Raw genomic sequence first — 12,785 nt, 5'->3', positions numbered from 1 at the left:
GGACATTACAAAAGAAAATAATGAAGTCTGTAAAAGATAATGGTAAAGTCTCAAAAGCTGTGACCAGTACTCACAACCTTTGCATGACTGAGTTTTGCCCAATGCAAGGATTTTGACCTGCTGATAAGAGCTTTAAATGGCTTTGTGCAGACATGACTGTCTCTCTGCCATAAATTTCATTTCAGTTCTACCTTCATGATGTGCCACAGCACTTAAGCATCTGCCTGGTCACTGATGAGCAACTGTATCATTAATTTTAATGTATACACAAATGATTTCATCATAACTTCTTCACAGTCCTTTAAAACAACAATACTTTTGAAAATAAAAAACAAACTGGAATACATTTGAATTTTTTTAAATATTTTATATTTGCAGTAATATTATTGTCATAAACCTGTTACTCTGTCATAACACTTTCATTGTGAATTACATACAGAAGAAAACACAAAAATCAATGCAACAACACATAGTCAGTTTGTGTTTGAAAAACACTGCACATGTATACGTTCCAACTCATACTATAACAACTCCCCCATTCCACCCCAACCCCCCAAAACCACGATAAAAGCCTTAATTTTCAAATAATTACATTGTCCTTTGATTTATAAAGTAAATTAAACAATTAATACAAGTAAAATATATGAAAAACAGTGTATAGATATAGTCAAAAACAGTGTACTGAAAAAAGTTTTTTAAAGCAGTGTAAAAAAAAAAATTTTCCCGATCATTAAAGAAATTATTCAGAGAACTGTACTATAAACAGATTAATTTTTGATTTTGGTACATCATAAATGTAATCATGTTTCTAAAATTTAATACAGGTATATAACACACAAACATCTTTTATTTTTTAACAAGGAAATACAAATTTATTAATGTTTAATAAAAAAAAAATGTTCGGAATATACAATGATTGTTAAAACGTTTACTAAACCAGATCTTAACAAACACTATCAACATTTTATAAAAGGATATTTTCACATTGAACCAGACAGAAATAATTTTTTGTGCATAGTATACTATGATATACCATATATATTGACTTATTAAGCATTAGTGAACAGTATGAAAAACGCTTTCCTGCTTTAAAGGTTAAATATTCATTCTGTTAAAAAATTCAGCAGCATACATTTCTCTCCATATTTTGCAAATTAACTGATACATATGATACTGTCAAAAACAAAGCATCCATTTAAAATTCAGTCTTCTCAAAACTGGAATGAGAAAAGAAAATCACGAAATTTAACTGAAGTGCATCTCATCCTAAGTGATTGAAAATGACATTGTTTCATGGAATGGCTCTTTAAATAGTGAATTTAATCAATGATCATTTACTGCAAATTTATTGAATTTCCTTCAACACTCCCAAATATATTTACTTGAATGAAATCAGAAAGACAAATATGGCACACCAAAATGAGACAATGATTGGTGAAGGAAAAAAGAAAGCAGAAAAGCTAAGAAGCCATCAACGCAGGTTATACTTTTGATAAATCAGTGACACATTAACGATATATTTTTAAAAGCAACAAACTTTATTAATTTTTTTTTCTACAAAGTTCTTTCTAAATGTTGATGCTAGAGCTTTTACAGACCCTTAAATATATATATTTTTTTTTCATTTTTGTTTGGTGTTATTAATTGATCATATTGCGGAAATGTAACATTGTGAAACAAGATGGATGAATATTTCTCAAGTTCTTTGAGCAAAAACTGTACACTAAATTGTCAAACTAAGATGAAAAATAGAATATTGTCTAAATTTCTCTACTGGAATGTTAAATTTGAAAATACAAAGTTTGATACAATTGAAAGTACTTATCCCAAGATTCAAATACAGGTGTACTACATGTAAATTGTATCTACATACAATTGTTTTCTTCAATATTCATATACATGTACCTCATACATCCAGTTTCTAGAATATAGGTATTGAAAAGAAGATCAGTCTGGACTGTCTGGCTATAATGAATATACATGTGAATGTAGCACTAGTTGAAAGAACAAATTCATAATTACAGTATACTTAAATTAATGGAGCACTCTAGAATGTTTACGACTTCAACCTTCCTTATATAAATATATGTGACAAAATTGCATACATATATATGTATATATAAAATTAAATCAAAATATCCATTAAATATCATAGAAAGATTGTTACATAAAAATTTGGATCAGTTCTTTAAATATAGTCCTAAAAAATCTGAAGGGAAAAAACTGATATCAAGAAACCAAAAATAGGATTTTTATCTGTTTATATCTAACAAACCCTGCGTACAAAAGTTTTACCCTTGACAAAAACCTGATTAAAAGTTTGTAAGTTTTATATATAAATAGAAGTTGTGGAATAAACTTCAGAAACTGAACCTGCTTAAGATTATGAAAGGTAGAAACACAAAGAGGCAATTTTTGTGTCTATTAAATCAGTGGGGAAAATGACACAAAGAAAAACAAATACAAAAATCTGCTAAGCAGAAAAAAATGAAAGCCCTCTATCACCAAGTTACATGTAGGTAAACTAGCTAGAGAAAATTTATTAAAAAAAAAACTGGCAGCATAATTCTTCAATTTCCAAATCAATTCATTGATCAACAACCACTTAAACAATCAGCTGGCATCTCTTCAAAGAAAAAAAATATAGAAAAATAAACTATGTATGAGTTTACTTAATAATGTAGAAAAGTTTACATGAGAAGATCCATTTATTCAGGAATTGAGTAGGCCAGATTCATGACAAACACTTAATCTGTTGTATATAACGATGAACTCACTGCCGACCAGCTGGCTGCATAGATGGCGCCGCACATCCTTATTGTCACTTCGTTTTCAGTTATTTCAAGAGTAATCTCCCCTTTGTCAAGACACGCTCGGGTGACTTGATCAATTGAGCGTTTGTACTTATGTTAAGATGTCCCTGAATTGAAAACCCTTAACAATGTCCCTGCTTCGTCAAGAGTTGGAGGACGTGAGCTCTTGTAAGTTTGTGTTTGTTTCTCGCACATGATCCAGAATTTTTACTACATAACTTGCAATGTCTACTTCTAGTTCACTGTATCTTTTGATGAAAGGATGCTCCTAAAATACAATATCATTCAAGAAATTTATACCAATAGCTGATACAAATCCAAATACTAAGAAACATGAAAATTTGAAATAAGGAAACATTTTTGAAATATTTTAAAACATTTCTATTCTGCTATTTAACACCTTTAAAATAAACTTTAATTAGATCTGGCTTCTGATAGTTAATACTCACAAGGAGTTTGGCATATTTTGGCCTTTGTTTTTCATCTTTTGTCAAACTGGAAAAAAAAAAATCTCAAGTGCAAAGTAAAAAGTGGCACACAATTAATGCTTTAAGTAAGCCACCAAATTTGGATTTTTACAAAATATTCTTTAAGAGACAAGGTTTCTTTTCTCTTGTATAGGAACTAGATCATGAACAGAAATAAATTTAAAAATCCATGACTAACCAGGTATTTAAGAAGTTGAGGAATTCCTCTGAGAATTGTCCCTCTGTGGGTTTGAGCTGAGGAGCAGGCCCTTGTACTACCTGAGTTAGCTGGTCAAAGACACTGTTCCACTTAGGGTAGGGAAACTTCCCTGTGGCCAACTCCATCTACAAAGTATTAAAGCGTTATTGATTATGTTCAAAGGAAAAAAGTTGGATCTTTTTATTACTTTGTATTTACACACATTGGTATTTCAACTGACGATACAACAGTGCATCCCAGTTTTTTACCATTAAATAGGTATTCAGAGTAAAAACTTACAAGAGTTATGCCAAGGCTCCAAACATCTGACCGGATGTCGTAACCACGGCTAGAGGCTCGGGGATCAATTCTCTCAGGCTACAACATTGCAAAACATTTACATCTCACTCATAAACATAATTAACAGAGATAATAATAACATCCATAAATGACATACTTTACCATAAACTTGTAACTACTGTAAATCACTTTTTATTCGCAAGAACTTTATTTTCGCGTAATTACGCGAGACAATGTGTTCTCGAAAATTAAACTCTTGCGTATAAAAATATTCCTTACGATTATATAGAGGAATAACAACTATTCGTGAAAATTATGTCTCGCTTACAAAGAGTCAATGACAATCTCGCGAAAATAAGGTGTCGCGAATAATTAGTGATCTACAGTATTTCACACAGATGAAATCAAAGGCCTGAAGGGCCTGTGAGTTGACTCGCTTGAGTTAATTTAGCTTTTTCATACATCTAGAGACCATACCTTATATTCAGTTTATTTTGCATCTTAAGAGATTGAATATTATATGTTCGATTCAAAAATAAAGTGTATATTGCTTTTCCTTTATATATACAGGCTGGCACTAATGGGCTTCCGTACATATTATTGTGAAAATCAGCTCTGCAAACCTGGATTCTATAATGAATTTAAGCACACTAGCTGAAGTGGTCAGTGTTATGAAGTAATTAGTTTAAAGATTCCCACAGCAAATCTGGATTCTAAAAATAGATTTTTAACAACAACTAGCTGCAGCTAATGCAAGCAGCTGGTGTTTGTGTTAGGGAGTATTCTAAGTCAATTATAAATAAACTTCAGATGGGAAGATTAGATCTGCCTAACATGCTTGAACATATATTCATACGCAGTAATTGTACATCATACAGATATTTAATCAAAAATTTCTTTAAAAGCATGAAGATATAAATAATGTAACAGTATGAAATTTTATACAAATTTTACCTCCTAAGTTTATACAATCACTCAAACAAAAGCATTTTTTGCTAGAACTATCATATTTGGCGTATGGATCACCTTGATGAATGCGTGAAAAAATTTACAGCTCTGAAATGGCTATGTCAACAGGGAGTAGCTCGCTACGCGAGCCAACTCAAAAAAGACAGATTTGGACACTTACTCAATTGAAATTCAAATGATCTCGGAGTTTCAACTTTTAAATTTTTTAAAAATAATTCTAGGTAAAAATATACTTACTGCCATGTAGGGACGACATCCTGCATCTCGACTTTTGGCGATAGAGTCCACCAACTGGCCACTTATTCCGAAATCACAGAGTTTTATGTTCCCTTTGCGATCTAGTAGAATGTTAGATGGTTTTACATCTGAAAAGAATAATAATACAGTGTATAGGTATTTATGAATTTGTGATTTATAACACAGTCTACAAATCCTTTAAACTATGTCAACCGCTTCATACATACCTCGATGAATTATTTTTAAATTTTCTTTAAGATAATTTAAAGCTTTGACAGTCTGAAAAAAATGTAAATTTTAAATGTCATTATCAATATCATGCATATACATCACATGGATGCTTCATTGGGCTTAGGACGTACAGAACTGTTAACAATTCAAGATGATCTTTAGAACAATTGCTTTATTTTTAGTGCATGTTTATATCAAGTTAATAATCAATTTTTGACATATTTTAAAACTTAAATACTGTTAACATATTACATCACAGAAAGAGTTGGACTGTTGGCATAATAAAGTCAGTTGTAATTCACAGTTAAGCACATACTTTTTATGAAATGTATACTCACTGCTACAGTTATTTTTCCTAGGATCTCCTCTGGTATCGTCGTTTGTAACACATTAAAAATATATTTATAAAATTTATCTAAAGAAATGTCCATCATTTCTACACATATCCAGCAGTCTCCCTGAAAGTAAAACAGAAAATATAATTAAACAAAATAGTGTAAGAAAGTGATGTATATAAACCCCTTCATACATTTTACTGGAGATACACCGGTATATTAAATCATGTTCACTAGGAGTGCAAACCAAGACTAATGACAGCTTTTTGAAATATAACTGAAAGTCTAGAACTATATAATTTTGCCGACATTTTCAAAATTATGTACACACCTATAAAGTGTAAAACTTCAATCATTTATAAAATTATGTCAATAGGAAAAAAATTGAACTGAAGATAACCTCTTTAAAGAGTGCTCCATAAAACTCTACAATGTAGGGACAATCATTGCTCCTCATGACAACATCCAGATCCATTAGTAACTCCTTCTGTTCCTTCTCATCCACTGTGGATCTAATCCTCTGTCAAATATAGATTTTATTTCTAATATTAATTGTGAAATGAAGTTTTATGTTTAGATTTAACATACATGTTATAATGTATAATTCATGTATAAATTGCATTTACCCGGTAAAAACAAAAAACAAAACAAGAGATGTTCATGAACCACTTATGCGTTCCCCATCCTCTTGGAAATACATTATGGAGTGCATAAGGAAGGCAAATTGGAATTTTTCTTCGTCTAAGGGGCATAACTCTGTCAAAAAGTGCTTGATTGTACCCGAAACAGAGCTAATTGAACATGAGAGAAAAAGTGAGCAAGCTCACATACCCCATGCTCCCCCAAAACTCAAAAGTGCCAAATCCCCCCAAAAAAAAAGGAATCAAAATTCCCTGATAATATGCACATCTACACATTGTGTCCTAAATATCTAAAAAAATTTCGACCAAATTCTGTGCAGCGGTTCATGAGGAATTGCACTGCCAAACTGTTCATCTCTATATTGAAGTTATGGCCAAAAATCTAAGTTGAAAAGTGCGGAAATTCCTGAAAAAAAGAAAGGAATCAGAATTTCCTGGTAACATGCAAATCTATACATTGTGTCTTAAATATGTGCAAAGTTTGACCAAATTCTGTGCTGCGGTTCATGAGGAGTTGCGCTGACAAACTGTTCATCTCTATATTCAAGGTATGGCCAAAAATCTAAGTTGAAAAGTGCCGAAATTCCCACAAAAAAGTAAAGGAATCAGAATTTTTTGGTAATATGCACATCTACACATTGTGTCCTAAATATGTGAAAAGTTTTACCAAATTCTGTGCAGCGGATTATGAAGAGTTGTGCTGACAAAAAATTAGGACTGATGGACTAACACACTGACTGACGGATAGGTCAAAAACATTATACCTCCCGCAACTTGTTGCCTGGGGTATAATAATATTCTGATGTTTAATCTGAATATCAATTTCATTTCAATATCAATTCCTGTGAAGAAAAGGAACGGAAACTGTTGGTGGACAGACAGACATCAACGAAGAAATATGCACTTCTTTTTTCGAGGAGGGAAGCATAATAATGTATAGCATTTTTAATGTTTCTATTCTTTTAATACACAAAAGATTACCTTAACAGCCATTACAGTGCCACTGTCTTTATGAATCATTTTGGTGACCATTCCATAATTCCCTCTCCCTATCTCCTCTATTTCCTGCAGGTCATCGGAAACAAAGTCGTATGTCTGTAATAAGATTTGACAGTGAAATAAATATACATCTCCCAAAATATAGGGTAAATACACAATAAATTAATTGCTATTACAAATTTCTTACTTTTGACCCTATTTGTAATTTTCCTGTGGACTTCAATCCCTTTATTCTTTCTCTGTAAAGAAAATAAATCTATCATCATGAAAATGTTTATTTTTCTTACAGATATAAAATACATGTACATATGAAAGACTTAAAACAGTATGTACTTCTGACTTGATTCTCTGATGACAACAGAATGAAGCTTTGTATATATTTAACCTTTTTATTAACATTGAGACCTTATTAATTAATTTTAATGTAATTAGATTTAACCATTTTATCTCCATTAAGACCTTACATCTGTGTTTTGTATCCCATGGTTTGCAGGGTTTGAGTTTGGGGTGTGAAATTTATGGTAAGCCTTCTTCTCAGATCTGCTGCAAAAGACAAATCTTTTAATTAACCAGGACTCAATTAACTAGAACACTTTAGAATGTACTTTACTACTATTTTCAATTTGTACTGTTGTTTTCCTATAAGAGTCTTTACATAGACACTTGATGAAAAGTTATTTGTTTGAAGAAAATCAAAACTATTTTTAAGTACAATATATTTCACTTGTAAAATGTCAACAAACATTAAACTTTCTCTATATAGGTTAATCAACAATATAAACAAAGAAGCTGACAATAATTAAAATGCAACAAAAATATTAAGAAAACACATTTCTACTTATTCATAAACATGCTTAAAATTTTAACTCGGTATACCAATTTGCAAAAAAATAAATAAAAAACAAAGATATAAGTAAAGAGCTGCTAATATCTAACATCGTATGAGTAGGTAGGATATAAATATTTCTACCTGCAATCCCTGATACCACAGAATGTTAGTAATTTATATATGTGGATGTTCTACATTGAAACCTAACATGTTTTGAATGAAACTGATTTTAAAAAATAATAATCATCATAAAATTAGAATTCAAGTGTTATCTTGAATTATACAATGAAGGTTGGTAGAAAATTATACAATATAACTATCACTAAATCTTTATCAATTATTCTTTTCAATTGCATATTCACTTAATAGTATGATCGGTGAAACTGAACAGGATATATTAAGACAAAAATATACTTCGTGCAGACATAAATGATAAGTTCATCTAGAAAAAAAATTTCTGGTGCTGTCATTTGTTACACTCTTTTGAAAAGAATTAGTAACTGTCCAATAAAAAATTAGAGATTTGTTAGTCTTGTGTGATAGTCTGGGGTTTTGGGGGGGTTCAGTGCACACAACTAGCGTCCCTAATTTTACCCATATTTTCGGTGTCAAGTCTGCGACTAGGAAGAGACGGTTTTTGTATATTTCTATTTCGTGGAACCGGGGGAGGTGGAACAGGGGGTGGCAAGTCTACAAAAATAAAACAACACTCAGCAAAACTTAAACAGAGTGCAGAGCCATCGACCCTCCATCAAATGAAGCCAAGCAAGTCTCAAATAATCATAGATCTAAAGCAAATCAACACAATACTGTAATAATGGATGTTATAAATAAAGATATATTATGTGATTATCATTGTCTTTGGTTACTTTCTACAACTGATATATACTAATGAATTTATGAGTTGGATATAATTAAAAGCGGTCTATATTTCATGCATTATGTAGTATTGCAGATGATGTTTGTTCTTATAAGTATACCAGTTTTTTTTTTTCTAAGTACATCGAAGAAAATTGTAAAGTTTTTCCTGTAGTCTATAGGCTTTTAAGAGTATTTCCAATTTTAAAAAAATGAGATCAAGTGATCAACTGACATAATAATATGGATGAATTGAGAAAGTACTATGAACTGATATTGATAACATATATATAAAATTTATTGTCAGTGCATTACGCATTGTGTCAAATATGTATAATCATGTACCGGTATATGTAAATAATGCAGCATAGTATTTGGATACAACTTTTGTAAGGTTGAATTCATGTTCTTAAATTAAAAAAAAGTGTAGTTCGTTGTCAACTGAAATATTTTATATGTTAACCCAGTAATGCCTCTTATTCATAAGACCAGAATCTGTGTACGGTCTAGCACATCTTTTTTCATTGGAAGAACTTGACACATGTTTTTTCACATGTCACCCATTCTGTCAAGGTGAAAGTGATAAGATGTAAGGAATGGGGTTTTCATTGAAAGCACCTTATCTTCTCATTCCCCCATCAGGAAATAAAGTGACCAAGAGAGAAAATATTATTTCCCATTTCACATATATCTTTACAAATACAGGCTTATTTGAATAGGTTGACGAACAATGTTATTAAGTCAATGAACAGTTGCATGAGTCACCAATCTTAAAATAGAGCTCTACTCTCGCGGAATTTCCTCTGCATTTACGTACGCTACCTTGGTTTTGACTTGGATCAGGGGCCGCCATCTTGGTAAGACTGGCGTATTTTAGTTGGGCCTCTCTTGTTTAGTTGTGCCCTCTTTTGACTTGGTTGAAATCGTTTACAAATCCTGACAATTCAGTCCAACAAGAGGCAGAAGTCCCCGGTCTAATGGAAGCGTGAATACGGTCTGATGTTCATTTCTTCTTGATGACTCATCATATAAAATCTGGCTGGGAAAATCCCTGTGACGTCACGAAATCTCGTGACCGCGCGATCTCAGCCGAAGGTCTCGCACCTGCTCACTTCGGCAATTTCCGGATTAAGTCGAAGTTATTTCCCTTAGGTCTTCACTAGTTTTGCCTTCCTACCCCCCCCCCCCCCCAAAAAAAACTGCTATGTTGAAAGAATTTAATAATTTTTACAGATTCTAGAAAAAATGTATAGAGAAAACATTGACAAAATTTTTAGAGTCGTCCACAATATTTAATAAATTTCTTGATTTCTATTTTGTTCGTCTACATTGTATTTTCACTTCTGAATTCGTCAGAACATGAGACGTGCCTTAATTATTTAAACTCCATCTTTTACCTAAATGAGACCAATTATTAAAAATTGCCTCAATGATCTTGATAATTAAGACGATTTGTGAAAATTTTTCACTATATATTCCTATGTAAAACTTTGATCGTCCTCCCTACCCACGAGGTTCATGATTTGAACGAACACGAATCTAAACACCTGATGATGCTTTCACATACATGTTATGTGAACAATCATAGTTTTGCTGTTCTTAAAGGTACTTGGACACAGATTTGAAGTTAATATTTTCGTATAATATCACGAATTATGTAGTTTAATAGCATTTCACACAAAAATTAATTAAAAATCTTATTTCATTCGAAAGTTATTAAAACTTTAAATTTTTGGCGGGTTTGATTGACACATCCTTGCACTTTCACAAATTTTAACTTTATTCTTAATCCTTAGGGAAAGCATCGTCGGAAACCCACGGGTGATCTCGTCTTTACTTGTCACCCACGGGTGATAAGTAAAGACAGATCACCCGTGGGTTTCCGACGATGTAGGGAAAGTGGCAATCTTGTTGTGTATTAATGTGAAATATTACAACTTAAATCCAGAAAAATAATTTTATTCAGAGTAGAAAAGTTAGAAAGCAAAACTCCTTCACAAGTATCGTCATTCCGTTGTGTACAGAGGGTAGCAAATCGAGCACACTCGTGTTATGTACACAGTTTTTGTAAACAGGGCACGGGCTCTGTTATTGTTGATGTTTACGATTCACCAGGTGCGTCCAATAGCCAAACTCTGCTCACCACAACTGCACGGACTGGCAACTTATTGTGTGTTTCTTTTGCTTTCTAACATGTCTACTCTGAGTTTTCTGGATTATAGTATTAATATTTTTCATTTCATAACAAGATTGCCACTTTCCCTAAGGATTAAGAATAAAGTTAAATTTGTGAAAGTGCAAGGAAGTGTCAATCAAACCCGCAAAAAAATTAGAATTTTAATAACTTTTAAATGAAATAAGATTTTTAATTAATTTTTGTGTGAAATGCTATTAAAATATATAAGTCGTAATACCGGTATTATAGAGAAAATATTAATTTCATATCTGTGTCCAAGTACCTTTAAGAAAAAGTTTTTTGAAGATTTTTCATATACATGTACATTCCTCTGTTAAACTTTGATCGTCCATTGTGGCCCACCCTAACCATGCGGCCATTATTTGAACAAATTTGAATTTCCACTAACTTACACTGATTCCACATGAGTTTCATTTTCCTGGCCTGTTGGTTTTTGAGAAGAAGATTTTTCAATGATGCCAATTATTTTTCGCTATTTTGTTATTATCTCCCCTTTGAGGAGGGTGTATGCAGCCCTTCATTTGATCAAACCTGAATCCTGTTCACCCAAGGATATGCTCTATGTCAAGTTTGGTTGAAATTGGCCCAGTAGTTCTGAAGAACAAGATGAGAATGCGAAAAGTGTATAACGACATACAACGGACAATTTTCGATCAGAAAAGCTCACTTGAGCCTTTGACTCGGGTATACTAAAAAGGACTTATTCACCATTTTGGAATATACTTAATGGTTTTTTATGCCCCCGTAATCGCAGATTCGGGGGCACGAGTACTAGTTTATATATAAACTAGTTTTTGCCCTTTCCTTCCGTCCGTCTGTTTGTCGCAAAAAAAATATCCTTGTCATAACGTTTGACTGGTTGAGGCTATGGGTTTCATATTTCACATATGTATTATTTTTCACAAGACCTTTATTTGGGTACCATCAAATTTGACATTTTGACATTGACATTCGAGTCTGACACAGTTATGCCAAATTTTATCCAACTTTAACTTTGGCCATAACTTTTGAACAAATATTGCAATGACTTTCATACTTCGCATTTATCATCTTTATGACAAGATCTTCAATTACATACCAACAACTTTTACCCTTTGACCTTGACCTAGTAGCTTGACCTACTGTAACAACTTTGACCTTGGCCCTTGGACGGTTAGGGATAAGGCTTTCGTACTTCACATATGTAATCCTCGGCTTGTGACAAGATCTTGCTGCCATATATATTTCACATGTGTATTTTTTGTGAGAAGACCTTCCTTTGGGTACCAACGTATTTGATTTGCATTTGAGAAAGTTTAATCTTTGCTATATGTTGACATACGGGGGCATAACTATTTCACAACTTCAGACATGTTGTTTTCTTTATACATTGAACATTTTTATGCCCCCGTAATATAAGATTCGAGATACATAGTTTTTGTCTGGTCCGTCCGTCTGTCTGTATGTTCGTCTGCAGAACCGCTAACCTTGTCATAACCCTTAAGCAGGTGGGGCTATGGCTTTCATATTTCTCACGTGTACTGCCTGCATGTGACAAGACTTTTCTTCCAGTGCCACCAAGTTGACTTTTGAACAGTCTATCACAAGTGTATTCCTTGTGACAATACCTTTATTTGATTCTAACAATTTTGGCCTTTTGACCTTGGAGTTTGACCTACCTTAAAAAAAATTAACCTGGGCCATACCATTTGAACAGTTGATGTAGGGCTT

At 32.5% G+C, this 12,785-nt stretch overlaps 1 protein-coding gene across 4 annotated transcripts; it reads right to left on the bottom strand.

Moving 5' to 3' along the window:
* Positions 1–346: 346 nt before the first annotated feature.
* Positions 347–9,944, bottom strand: LOC134251949 (dual specificity mitogen-activated protein kinase kinase 4-like). 4 transcript variants are annotated; one of them, XM_062734362.1, is made up of 13 exons: positions 9,701–9,944; positions 8,615–8,710; positions 7,656–7,734; positions 7,379–7,430; positions 7,174–7,287; positions 5,952–6,071; positions 5,555–5,674; positions 5,213–5,264; positions 4,986–5,113; positions 3,780–3,857; positions 3,480–3,625; positions 3,263–3,308; positions 347–3,081 (listed from the first exon to the last, which is right to left on the bottom strand). In XM_062734362.1, exons 1-13 carry the CDS (start codon positions 9,729–9,731, stop codon positions 2,956–2,958), a joined length of 1,188 nt encoding a protein of 395 aa, XP_062590346.1. In that variant the 5' UTR covers positions 9,732–9,944; the 3' UTR covers positions 347–2,955. The 4 variants fall into 4 exon arrangements, with proteins under 4 accessions (XP_062590346.1, XP_062590347.1, XP_062590348.1 ...); XM_062734363.1 differs by having other exon boundaries at positions 7,656–7,731; XM_062734364.1 differs by lacking the exon at positions 8,615–8,710.
* Between the last annotated feature and the right edge of the window lie 2,841 nt (positions 9,945–12,785).

This window comes from Saccostrea cucullata, unplaced genomic scaffold (assembly GCF_032062105.1).
Source record: "Saccostrea cucullata isolate Sc308-1 unplaced genomic scaffold, CSIRO_AGI_Scuc_v1 ctg4254, whole genome shotgun sequence".
In the NCBI taxonomy this organism is placed as follows: Eukaryota; Metazoa; Mollusca; class Bivalvia; order Ostreida; family Ostreidae; genus Saccostrea; species Saccostrea cuccullata.
This window is presented reverse-complemented; position numbering and strand designations above follow the sequence as displayed.